Genomic DNA, 12883 nt, shown 5'->3' with positions numbered 1-12883 from the left:
GCAAAAAAACAGTTTATTTATTTAGTAGAAGTGCAGTGAATAAATTGTGAGCCTCGGAATTTTGCTGTTGAAATCAGCAAGTTCACTGGATTAAGTCCAGCTGTGGCAGTGGGAACTGTAGATGAATTATTCAATGTCACTGCGTTCACTCCTAATTAGAATAGCAAATAAAAATATTGTGCCGGGAAGAAACCTTAATTAGTTGGCCACAGTGACGAAAATGAAACGCTATCTGTAACTGTACGTGCGGTAGAGACTCTAACCCTGGCGGCTGAACAAATGAAGATTAAGCAGGTTTGAATCATGATGTGTTGGTGCCGGAAGAGTTAGCCTTTATTAGGCAGCGCCCACAATGCGAAGATCTGCTAGCGGGCAACCTCGGTAAACCTATGCAATATCAGTCCACTTGTGAAAGGCTTGTGGTCCCTCTTCCTGAACTTCTTCGCGTCCACTCGAAGTGATCACCGTGCCGTCCATCTTGACAACAATCAGGGTGGGGATGCCTTTGACGTACTTGCTTGTCAGCTCCCTTTATTGTCGGGAGAAGAGGTGAAGGGAAAGAAAAATAAATAGGCTTATCAGTGCAGTGATAGAACGAGTTTATAGTTTATCAGTCACGGAGTGGGGATGTAGCGGCGACAACTGTTACCGTCCTGAATCGAAAGTACAAATGCGGGAAGAAATAAATTACGCTTCATGAATTATCAGTCGTGAATATAGGTGAAATTCGGTATGATGTAGCCGTGATGACAGTGTTATCTCATTTTCGTTTAGAAATTATAATGATAAACAAGTCGTGTACACCTCACGCACAGTTGAAGTCGCTTTTAAGCGATGATTTCGCGTTCACTTCACGGCCGAGCAAACTCGTACGCTGGGGCGTCATCCCGCTGCGGCCTAGTGACGCTAACGTCAACCAATCTGCGCTGGCTACTGCCTCTCCTACCGCCTATCCCACCTTTTCCCTCTCGGCGCCTGTACTTCGATCGCGTCCTCGCCGCGCAAAACCCCTTTTCCATGGTTCAGCTATAATAGCACCATCTTGAAAGATCACAACCCCAATCACAGTGCCACAGAGTTCGTAACAAGCCGTTACACCCGGCGTTCTCCCTGTAAGTGGGCGTTTCCGCTTCCCGTGGAACGCTTACTGCGTTCCTGCGACGAGCGTCGACGTACCTCGTAACCGAGCGAACGAGCACAGCAAAGGATGAAAGAGCGAACGCGAAGCGCAGCACGGGAAGAAAGACGGGGATAGCGACAAGAGCGCGATGAGGAAAGCGGAGGAGGAGGTTATGGCAAACGCGTGAGAAGAAAAGCGTAGTGCCGCGCAAGACGGGCTCTGCGGCGATGATAGCTACGAGATGGCGCCAGAGTAGCTCGCGTCATGTGTATGGAAACAAAGCGCTGCATGAGCGGAGGTCTGACTGCGGCGGCTGTTGTGAATCGCGCCCACGCGTCACCCACGCGCCGCCTCTCGCGATCTCCCGATTAGCGAGGCAGTCGCGCCACACTTCGCTCCGTTTGCAACGTGCCGCACGAGACAGATTGCCCGCATCAGCCAATTTCGCATTAGGGAGTGTCGTAGTCGTCGCTGGCCTTTTCCTTCCTCCATGCTCTTCACGCATGCTGCAGCGTAGCCTGCAGAGCGGGTCGCTATAGACCGCACCGCCTTCTTCTACATGATGATTGCATCACGTGTTGGGCCGATACGTTTGGCTTCAATCGCGCAGCGCGATGCTCTCTCCTATACGCGTACTCACTTTCGGAAGGGGTCGTCGTACTTGAAGGCGTACCAGTCTCCGTGGCTCTCGTCCATGTATTTGAGCATGTCCTCCTCCGTGTGGTCCAGCGAGACAAAAACGACCTCGGTGCCGGGAAGCGCTTCCTTCACCTCGGCGTACACCTCGGCCAGGATGGGTGTGAAGTGACGGCAAGGCGGGCACCAGTGGGCCGAGAAGTACAGGGCCACCACTTTGGCGTCGCGCAGCACCTCGTCGGCCGAGTGTTCGCTGCCGTCTGCTCGTATCAGCGTTTTGCCACAGAACATGACTGCGTTCTTCACCTGAGATTAATGTTATACCTTATGTAGAGTTATGAATCAGCAAAACTTTACATAACCAGTAATTATATGTAACGTTAAATTCAACGAACTAGCTTAACTATACGTACTCACTAATTGTTACAGCCCGTACGATGTTGTTCCTCAATATAAGATAGGTCACACCAGTTTGCTCTGTAATCTATGTATATTCCGTATTCCTGTCTCTTAAGGTTACACCCATCATAGGTTGCTCTCGCCTATCGCACGATATTTCTTAAAGTTGTTTGTTCGCATCAAAGGAAATTCACAGCGGAGGTAACCAATGAAAAGAAAAAAACAAAGATCTGGGGTGATCACTTGCCAAAAGCACGATCTGATTACGAGGCACGCCGTACTGGGGGACTCCAGGTTAATTTTGACCACCTGGGGTTTGTTAGCGTGCACCTAAGCCTATCGATATACGCGAGTCTCTTTGCACTCAGCCCCCATCGTTCGAAATGCGGCCGGAATCGAACCGTCTACCTCGAGCTCAGCAGGGCAACGACATAGCTAACCGCTGGTGGTGGTGGAGGTAACGAATTGCAACTATTTCTTTCTTTCTTTCTTTCTTTCCTTCTTTCTTTCTTTTTTCTTTCCTTCCTTCCTTCCTTCCTTTCTTCCTTCAGTAATTCATTAATCCAATCTGGCCAAATGCTAAGCTGACGCACTACGCTCTTATCAAGTAAACCTTTGAAAAGGCGGTCCAAAAGAAGTACCTTCCTTCCTATACCCCCTCCCTTTTTCCCCCCTTTCTTTTCGCTATTATCCTCAGAATTGTTCTCTCGTCACGAAGGAGGAATGCAATCGAACCAAAATGATATACCGGTGCAGAAGAATTTGCCCCGTGGAACTGTGTTCTCAAATACTTAAATCGTGCGTGCTTTATTAATCAGTGTGCTGCAATCGAGGGACGCCGTATGTGGAAGTCTGCGGATTTAATTTTGGCCACCCTGCGGCGATAAACGTGTCGTCCTGCAGAACCTGTACACTTTCCCACCCACTTATTCCGGGAATGCGACGACGACCGCGGCTAGGGAATCGAACCCGCAGACCGCCCATTCTGCGGCAGAATTGCGGCCGCGGGTGGCCGTGGCCGTGTATTTGTAACCACTATTCTTTCTTTTTTTTTTTTTTTTTTAAGCTTTCTTTGCGAAGTCTCGCCGACCTTCCCTGTGAGAGCGCGCGTGCGAGCGCACCAGTTTTCCAGTAGGCCGACGGCGTGCAAAACAACGACGAAGTGCGGAAAGTGGGTTGTGGACGGAGAGAGAGAGAGAGAGAGAGAGAGAGAGAGAGAGAAAGGCAATCGTTTCACAACGTGCTGTGCATTGCGTGCCGCACCGCTTTCGACCGCAGCTGCAACTTGCGACCCAGCTGTCTATGCGCGCGCGGTCGGTGCCAAGGAGAGTTTTCGTTGCAAGGCGGGCGTCTTTTTTTTTTTTCTCTCTCTTTCTTTTTCGTCGGCACGCGCGAACTCGTAAGGCCATGAGGCGCAGTGGCCAAAAGCCGTCATCGTGGAACGCTAAAGAAAATACAGAAAGGAACTAATGGTATTCGTGTGCTCATTTTAGAGGGCTCCGAAATCTCTGCTAAGATCGTTTAAAAGAGCTTTAACGCTTTCTTAGCCGCTCAACGGCTTAACCATTTCAGTATCTCTTTTTCATTTTCTTTTCGGAGGTCACCCACCGCCACCGCTTTGAATTTTTTTTTTATTTTCTTGTTTCTTTTCTAGTATATTATGAAACGAACATGATGCATATTTTTGGTTGTGCAGAAATGAAAAAAAAATTACACGTATAACAGCAAATGCCCCTCTTGGTGTGGTCCTCACGTTCCTATCTGACAAAAGAAACGTTAAAAAAAAAACATGGTGGGACAGAAACGCGGGAACGTACCGGTACGTCAGTGACGCTAAGGGATCCTGACGACCTCAGCTCGGCCATGAGTGATTGTCACTTTTTGGCGGTGTGATCAGCTCACCGCTGGCGGTAGGCATCCTATCATCGTGGCTTTTATTGAAATATTGTTTTCCACACTATCAGCAGGCAAGCTTCTGCGTTCTAACCGTGTTATTAAAACACATATGTAACGCCATAAAAGTGATTCATTACGGTAGCTTCTTTCTTTCTCGAAAAAAAAAAGGAAAGGAAGGAGCTCTTATGGGGCTAAGAAAAAAGAAAAAGGAATATAGTGCAATCGCGGTATTTGGGCAGGCTTCACTGTCACCGTTGGAATTCGCAGTTATGGTAGCAGCGCGATGCTTAGTTGCACGACCTTTAGATATTTGGCCAGCCAAGTGTGCCGCAATACTATTACCATTTCGCTATGGTTAATTTTTTACTAAATGGAAAAAAAAAAGAAAACGCATTTGGAAAAACCTATATGCTATAGCAAGAAATCACGGCTGAACACTGTGGCTTACGCCACATGCGGGACAGAGTAATGCGAACGGACACGGGCACGGTTTAAAGGGACAATACTCTGTAAAATAGTTTACACCTTTAAAAGTGAAAAATGGTGTACATCGGTTTATAACGCCCACCCTTACACGGGTGTAAAGTTGTCAGTTATACACCTATTTACACCCTTTCTTGCTTTTAAGGGCGCAAGTTATTTTGCACAGTAGAGGGCGAAAAAAAAACAACAAATCAGCGTTTGTTTCGTCAGGCTTCTGCTGCTGCGTTTTTATTATACATAACGTTATGTATAACTGGAATTAAGTAGCCCAACTACATACGTAGCCCAACAGGTTAGAGATCGTTGTAATAACAGTGAAAGCTCGTCAGTTGTTTATTAACCGGGACAAAACTGAAAGTTAGTCTACTAAAGAGCCCGCTGTCTCAAAGTCGTGCGTACCTAAAAACAAAGCAGTGGGTAACAGAAACCCAATTGAATTGCGTGTTTTAATGTCCTGAACGGATACACATAGATGAGAAAAATGACTAAACTTTCACGATTGCCTTAAAGAAGGGGGGAAGAAATCCTATGTTATAAAGGTAACTGTAGGTTGCAAGTGTGTGAAATGGTATTATTATTATTATTATTATTATTATTATTATTATTATTATTATTATTATTATTATTATTATTAGAAATTACCTGTACTATGTGTCACAATTTTCTCATGTCATCTTGATTACTTAAACTGAGGGTGAGTCGAACGACAAATCGCAGTGTGACGTTAAATGGCAAAGCTTTATTAATTAGTTACTCAATTATCCACTTCAGTGTACGTGTTCAGGTAGCGGAATCGAATCTGAGCAGTAATGAATGTAACATCCATTTAGCGGGAGTCACGAGCTTGTAACACTAGCTTCGAGAAAGAGTACTCCTGCAGTGTTGGTATAAGTGCTAAGTTAAAGAAGAAAAAATTCTATAGGAACATCACGATATACCAGTTGATGTTCACTGCATGGAGGACGAACCCCTCTCCCAGCGATCGCCAATTGCCACTGGCTTGCGCCAGCTGACCCCCCCCCCCCCCCCCCTCCGTGTTATTGCACGCAAATTTCCTCATTTCATCGCACCACCTAATTCTCTGTCTTCTTCGACTGCGCTTCCCTTCTCTCGGCAGCTATCTTGTAGCTCCAAGAGACCACCGGTCACCTGCCCTGCGCATTACATTGCCCCCCAACACCGTAAACTTCGACTGGAAATATCGGCTATACCCCCGTTTGCTCTCCGATCCACACCGCTGCCTTCCCACAAAACGTATTTCCACCTAAAGCGGAGACGTCATACAACGACAACTTGCTCATCGATTGCACGGGCAAATCTCGCGTATAGAAGACTTGTGACTCACGATTCGAAGCCGTAACACACTGGAACTCAGCTTCCGAGCTGTCTGCACGTTAGTCCGAGCTGCCGACGACGCCGCAGACACAAAGCGATATTGTGCGTACAACGTTGAGGCCGGCAAGTGATGTGCGGCGTGTTCCGCAAGCGACTGCCAACGCAGCAACGCTCGTGGCGCGATGGAGAAAGAACACGTTGCCGTATGCATGCGACGAGCGCGCTTCTTCAAAACATTCGCACAATGCCTTGGTGTTTGGTTGTTTGTTTTAGGGTGCGAGCGCGACCGAGTCTACGTGTCGAGTAAAACGAGTTGCGGGCTCGCGTCCGTATTTGCGGCGCGGAAATTGAAGAAGCATCAACAGCCCAGAGAGAGATAAGAAAGAAACGGACGAGCGCTTTTGTGGAGTTTAACGTTCCGAAACTATACAGTGGGTTGTACGAGGCAAGCCGGTTGTGGAGAGGCTCTGGATTAATTGTGGCCCACCTGGGGCTCTTTAGTAGAAAGCTTTAGCTCGGAGGCTCCTGTCGAAATGCATGGGAACGCTGAAATCGCTTTTTCTTTTCTTCTTTTTTTTAATTATGGGGTTTTACGTGCCGAAACCACTTTCTGATTATGAGGCACGCCGTAGTGGGGCACTACGGAATTTCGACCACCTGGGGTTCTTTAACGTGCACCTAAATCTAAGTACACGGGTGTTTTCGCATTTCAACCCCATCGAAATGCGACCGCCGTGGCCGGGACTCGATCCCGCGACCTCGTTCTTAGCAGCCCAATGAAATCGCTTTTCTCAACAACCGCTGCGCGAATTTAATGAGGTTTGTTGAATTTAAAAGGAAAAAAGTAAAATTCTAGTGAATGTTGGGAGCGGATTTTTTGTCTAGGCTGCCAGTTCTTTTTTTCCGCAAAAATTCTTTAAAATCGTAAGGTTTCGAAAAACGAAACTATGAGGTTTACAGCTCTGTAACTCAGCTAGGAAAAAAAATAATGTGACAGATATGTAAACCACACCTGATAATACATCTAAAGCGGACAAAATTGATATATGCCGCTCTGAAATGTAACACTAATTTGTGACTATAACATTTGCAAAACATTTGCAGACACTGTAACAAATTTACGTTAAGCTGCAAATTCGTGCGTCGAAATTGTTCGCTTGACGCGGTCTAACGGATGCGGTTTACAGAGAGGCGGTATACCTGTTTTTTTAGGCAGAGTTATGGATTTGTAAACTTAATGCTTCTGTGTTTTTTATTCGTACTTACGAATTTTACGGCAACATTCGTAAAAAATTTCAAGCCTTAAACCAAAATTCTGCTTCCCTGCATTCACTAGAATTTACGCCTTCTCTCTCAAATGAAACAACTTTCATTCAAATCGGTGCAGCGGTTGACTCGCAAGGCATTGCTGCGTTTTACATGTACACTTGAATTGGCGGCGCCGAAGTTACGCACGAGCTAAAAGCTTGGAGAAGGAAAGTTTAGTTGCATTTCTAAATTACGCTACTGGCCGTACTAGTAAAGAAAAAAAAAACCTTATGCAGATCAAAACGGCGATGACTGCCAGCGTAAGCCAATATCCTAACGCTTCTACAAAGCTACTCGCTTCTTTTAATAAAGGAATGATGCGCTTAATTTAGGCCGTATATTTGTTGCAGTCAGTATATTTAGGTGGCGTTTCGTGTTTTATTGCGTAATTCCGTTGAGAACAGAGCCGGCAACGAGCACTTCTTTTTAAATCTTTCTGGAATATAATCTTGGCTACCCAGGGTTCTTTAGCGTGCACCAAATAAACGGTTCACGGGTGCCTCTATTTTTTTTTTTTTCATTTTGCCTCTCATCGAAATGCGGTCGCGCGCGTGGCCGGTATTTGATCCCCGCGCTCTCGGGCTTGTAAGCAAAGGACTTGTGGCGCCGCCGCCTCGACGTTCCCGCACCACCTCATCGTGACGTCACAGATTTTCGTGACGGCATCTGCTCGCGCACAGAGTTGGTTTTGTTTGTATACGCAAATATGGACCACATTTGTGTTCTAAAATAACGAGACGCCCAACTTATGGCGAGCCTCGAGAACTTCTACTGCACTACAACAGCTGAATTATATGAAAATACTTTTGAAGTTTGCGTCGTCACACTGACGATAAGGTTTCGCCGTGAAGTTTGAAGAAAGAGTACTGCAATCTAGCTCTCAGATTCTCTATTAATGATCAACCTATATCCGCGAAATTAGCAAAAGTATACAGTTAAGAGAATACCTTATCAGTGCCAACTGATTTAGGTACCTCTCATTACAAAAACACAGTTTCTTTTTCATTTCTTTTTTGCATTACGCGCTCCTCGAAATGCGGTTGGCGTAGCCGTGAATCGAGTTCGTAATCTTCCTTTCTTTATAATTCGGAGGATTTGCATTAAGGGACAATGAGAAAAAAATTTAAATCAAAGAAAATTATGTAAGAACGTGCAGGATCTGCATCGTGCAAAAACTGCGGCAATGCCTCTGAAAAGTTGTTCGAATCGAACCCTCTACCTCGTTATTGGCAAGAGAACGCGACATCTACTGAGCCATGGCGGAGGGTACCAAGCTTACGATGCCCCAGCCGCAAGTATAGCGATGTGAAATTTCCCGAAATTTTGAAGCCGTGAAAAAAATACCATGAAAGAACTAGGTTCTTCTTTCCGGAAATTTTGGAAATGCTGAAAAAAAGTATCCACTTTTCTTAACATACACGGAAGTAAAAAAAAATAACAGCAGAGGATGGTACATGCACAGACACCTTTATAAACGTTTTGGCAAGATGAGGACGTCTTGTAACAAATAACCCGCTTATTTATTCGCTCGGAGTTTCTTGGTAGTTTGCGAAATTTTCGTCAACCGACCACGAGTGCCTGCGCAGAAGTATTTTACTAGCGAGGCGAGGCTGGTGTGCTGTCTACACCTAGTCGAGTTTTTCCGATTTTTCAGATCGCGGGAGGAGCGCGTTTGTCACGCGCGGTCTATCACGTGACCCGCAATCGCAAGAACTAGGTCAAACATGTGGGCGCCTGTAGACTTTGTCGGATCTCACATGTGCTCTTGCAACAAAGGAACGACAACACAGTAGGGCAAACATTCACAAGTGCAATTATTGTACCTTTCATCCAGTAATGCCTCTCTAGCCGTATCACAGCACATAGAACGTGCCGATCTCACCGCGACAGGATAGCGAGCGAATATGTTCGCTCCCATGCTGGACGCCAACGCCTGATCGTTCGCGGGTACAATCACGCGAACGGTGTCGCCTTCAAGCGATAGTGTTCGACCATTCCGGTGTCCCGCTCCCAAGCCTTTCGCAAGACGGTTCCGCAAGGCGGGTCGGCGCACGGGCGAAATATCCGCGCCGGTCGCCGACCCCAAGAGCCTACAGCCTACTCCCTGTCGCGCCCGGGTAACCCTGCCGTTAGGTGGCGTGAGAAGCGCAACGCTCGCCGCCGCCGTCCGATTAAAAGGGTTGAGCCTCATTCATCCATCCATACATCCATCGATCGCGCCATCTCTCGTAATGCGCTGCAACCACACCGACCGTGGCCGGCGCTCAGCTGCGGGGAGAAGCCGGATTACAGGAGACGCGAGAGCCATGAGGGAAAAAAAAAAAAACATCAGAGGACGCGTCAGTGTCGAGCATGCCCGCAACTTACAACAAAACAGAGGGAAACGAGCGGTTATATATATATATATATATATATATATATATATATATATATATATATATATATATATATATATATATATATATATATATATATATATATATATTCTCTTTTTCAGCTCGCTTGAAACTAGTTAGCGATGGTAAATTATTCTTTGAAAATTATTTTTCTTCATTCTGTTAAAAGAACCGTTGGTGAATAATCGAAGTAGTAATGAAGGCCAAACATTCTTTTTTCTCTAAATTTCTTGTTAAAAGCTCAGTGACCGTCACTTAAGTGTGACGTCATGATTTTCAGGGTTTTTCTCGTATGTGGGACTTGTTTAGGTGCCAACTGTGCCTTTCGTTCATCCGAAACGCAGTATAATCCTTCAAAAAAAAAACAAAGAGAACAGTTAAATATAGATGTCATGCAAATGTTGTCAAAATCCATGACGTCTTGACAAGCCAATGCGCGCACCGTTGCCACCACAGATTGCGTTTTTCCATATTTTCTGCCTTACCGCGCTTCCTACGCACTTAATTTAGCCTTTCTCTTTAGTTTACATCTCAAAGCAAAAAAAAAAATCCCTTCCAACATCAAATCTAGTGAATGAAATTGTTTCTCACTAGCAACACCATAAAAATCTTGCGCTATAAGTGTGTCAGTTCATATTTGTTTCGCAGCCTACAGCCTGCCACCTTGGAAGATGACAGCAAAAGACTTACGTCGAGACTGAGAACCAATGGAAAGGGGGAACTTCCGCGAAGGCTTTCCTTTTATATCGAGACAGATTACCAAACCACCGAGCTGTTCATTTGCAGGGAACAGCTACTGGCAGAAGAATTTCTAACACTAATGGGCGGCTGCTCGCATATGCTGCACCGAACTACCCACCTCTCAGCTTACATGCACTTTTGAAGTATCCTGATGCGAAATGTCTGTGTCCAATATTTTTGTCTGATTTTCAGCTATAGTTTCGAATTACGGCACAAAGCTTCAATTAGTCTAATGCACCGCGAATAATTAATTATGCAACCTTTTATGTAACCAGTTTCAAAACGCGCACGTGGAAAAAAAGTGGACTATTCGTGTCACCGAAAGTGGAAATGATGGTCACGTAATATCACATACAACTAGATGGCGTGCCAGTCAGCCAAGTGCGGTGGTTGAAGGCTAAACAGTGACCATGTCGCCGAAAAGCTGCCATATTTCACATTCCAACTGTGCGCGTCTGTTGGAAACGCATGGGAACTCGATCGTTTTAGCCTCTTGTGTACCGTGGAGCGCTGGCGGATTGGAGCTTTCGTCAGTGTAGTCTTAACCCCGTATTCAGAAATGCGCTTTAACTCGAAGCTCGCGCTTGACTTGGTCTAGATGACGCCTGGCATGAAAGTGCCCGCACCGTGAAATAATTTACACCCTTCAGAGTGAATAAGGGTGTGAATTATTTTACAGGGCAGGACGCTCGCTGAGTATCCTTCGGTGTATACGCTCACGTCAGGCGTTGTTTCGACTAAGTCAAGCATGAGCTTCAAGTTAAGGCGCATTTCTGAATACGAGGGTAATCAGTGCTTGAGTATACGTCTCAGTGGTGTCCAATACCGTGAAGTTGCCGCGTCATCTTTCAGGGAAGTGAATAGCGCACGTCCGAAACCGCGCTGCCTTTGGAGCGCGTTTCTGAACCGGTAGCGTTAAAGTTGACGTAATTAATGACTAGCTGCGTTCTCGAGAAATTGAGGTTCCACAGCGTACAATTACTGGGTTGACAGGTACACCCAATAAACAAATCAGACTACGTTTTTTTTTTTTTCTGTCACGTATACTCATTTAAAAATAACCAATTATGTCCTACATGCCGACCCAGACGTTCGTTGACATACTTTAGGCAAGGCACCAGAGAAGCTTTCGAAAGCCACTTTTTTTTTTCAGTCATTGTGAATGAGCAAATTACCAGGACCGTCCTCTCTACACTTTTTTATTCGATAGAGGTTTAAATAAGTGACTCATGTAGAGGCTGCCTCTCAGAGCAACAAACGATGGAGATCCAGCTCACCGCCACCATAAAAAATGCTACACAAACTAGATGAAATGATATGTCGCCTAAATTCCTGTACTTACAAAGCGACACTAATTTAACTGTGCCATAATCAATGCACTCCATTTTATACTGGGTAAATATGGACCCGTTATTTTCTGTCTTTTTATGCCCCGGGGAAAGAAACGACGAAAAACAGTGTCCTTCCTAAAGTTATATCTTTTTATCAAGCCCTCACATCCCTATCCGCAGTGCAAGACAGAAATTAAATTAATCAGTATATATATTAACACAAGAAATCGTAGTCGCATCTCTCTGACGCCTTAAAAAGGCCACTTTCATCGAGGAATCGGAAAGCGTAAGCCCCCGACACAATTACGTTTTCACGTAAAATTAACATGAGATGTAGGGCTATTGTCTGCATAACTATAGCGAAACTATAGAAGTATGCTTGTTTTTGCGTTTCATTAGCGCAGCTTGTAATTAAAACGTGTGTTATTGTTTGGTGTTCCTGCAACACCGACACGCGTTCGAAAACGCCTTTAATCTGAATTCTCTGTTAGATATACATTCGTTGATACACGTTTGCACAGTTTACAGGATACACAGTTTGCCACGCCGCATCTTCTTTGTGAAGACGTTGAAGGAATGCCTTGTGGAACTTATTGTTCATCACAAACCGTACGTATACACAATGACATTTGTTTTTATTTAAGCCTGCTTGTCTGTACTTTAGTGTCTTTTTCACGAACACCACAAAATACAATGGGAAAGTTTTAATGCATTGGGCACATTGTGGGGTAAACAGGGTAATTCTAGATTTTTCTTTTTTCACCCCCCAAGGAAATGTTATGAAAATTCGGTTTAACTGGATATTTTCCTATTACCACATTTCGTAAACGGTATGACTAAATGAACGCGTTACAAAACCAATAAACGCTCTCCTCGTTGTGTGAGCAAGTTGTCAAGATATGTGCCACGTTATCAAAAATAATCAAATTCATATGCCTTCTTTTCTTTTGACGTTCAAGCGAAAAACCGGCATCGGTATTCAGCGGCTGCCGGCCTCGCGTGAGCGATAGCTCAAGCTGCTCGTTTGGTAGCCGTGTTTGCATGATAGAATGCCACAACGGCGCATCGGATTTCCCGCGTGTCGTATGTATGCAAATGGCGCGGTAATGCGGCAGCGCTGACGTTGCTCTGCAAATTGCGAGCGGTGGCTGTGACGTCGAGAGGACGTTTTCCCGACTAAGGTGTATACGTTCGAAGGCCCGACAGGTCTAAGATGGATGCCGAAACGCTCAAAATGG

The 12883-nt window shown here is 45.4% G+C and overlaps 2 protein-coding genes across 4 annotated transcripts in view; one reads left to right on the top strand and one right to left on the bottom strand.

Annotated features, from left to right (window-relative positions):
* LOC126518007 (nucleoredoxin-like protein 2) overlaps positions 1-12883 on the bottom strand; it is a 73535-nt gene continuing 60652 nt past the window's right edge. For 2 of the 3 annotated variants that reach the window (XM_055064234.2, XM_050167849.2), the window contains exons 2-3: positions 1761-2062; positions 1-529 (exon numbers count right to left, since the gene is read on the bottom strand). In XM_055064234.2, the coding sequence (XP_054920209.1) occupies positions 388-529; positions 1761-2047 (429 nt within the window). In that variant the 5' untranslated portion in view covers positions 2048-2062 and the 3' untranslated portion in view covers positions 1-387. Of the gene's footprint in view, positions 530-1760; positions 2063-5879; positions 6053-12883 lie in introns of those variants that run through there. The other variant, XM_050167848.3, reaches the window with a different exon arrangement.
* The window catches only part of Cpes (Ceramide phosphoethanolamine synthase), a 93775-nt gene continuing 93125 nt past the window's right edge, over positions 12234-12883 (top strand). Inside the window, exon 1 of the mRNA XM_072285296.1 lies at positions 12234-12254. The gene's annotated coding sequence lies outside the window, so the exon portion shown is untranslated. The remainder of the gene's footprint in view (positions 12255-12883) is intronic.

This window comes from Dermacentor andersoni, chromosome 11 (genome assembly GCF_023375885.2).
Source record: "Dermacentor andersoni chromosome 11, qqDerAnde1_hic_scaffold, whole genome shotgun sequence".
In the NCBI taxonomy this organism is placed as follows: domain Eukaryota; kingdom Metazoa; phylum Arthropoda; class Arachnida; order Ixodida; family Ixodidae; genus Dermacentor; species Dermacentor andersoni.
The sequence above is the reverse complement of the archived record's forward strand: the minus strand, read 5'-3'. Positions and strand labels throughout refer to the sequence as shown.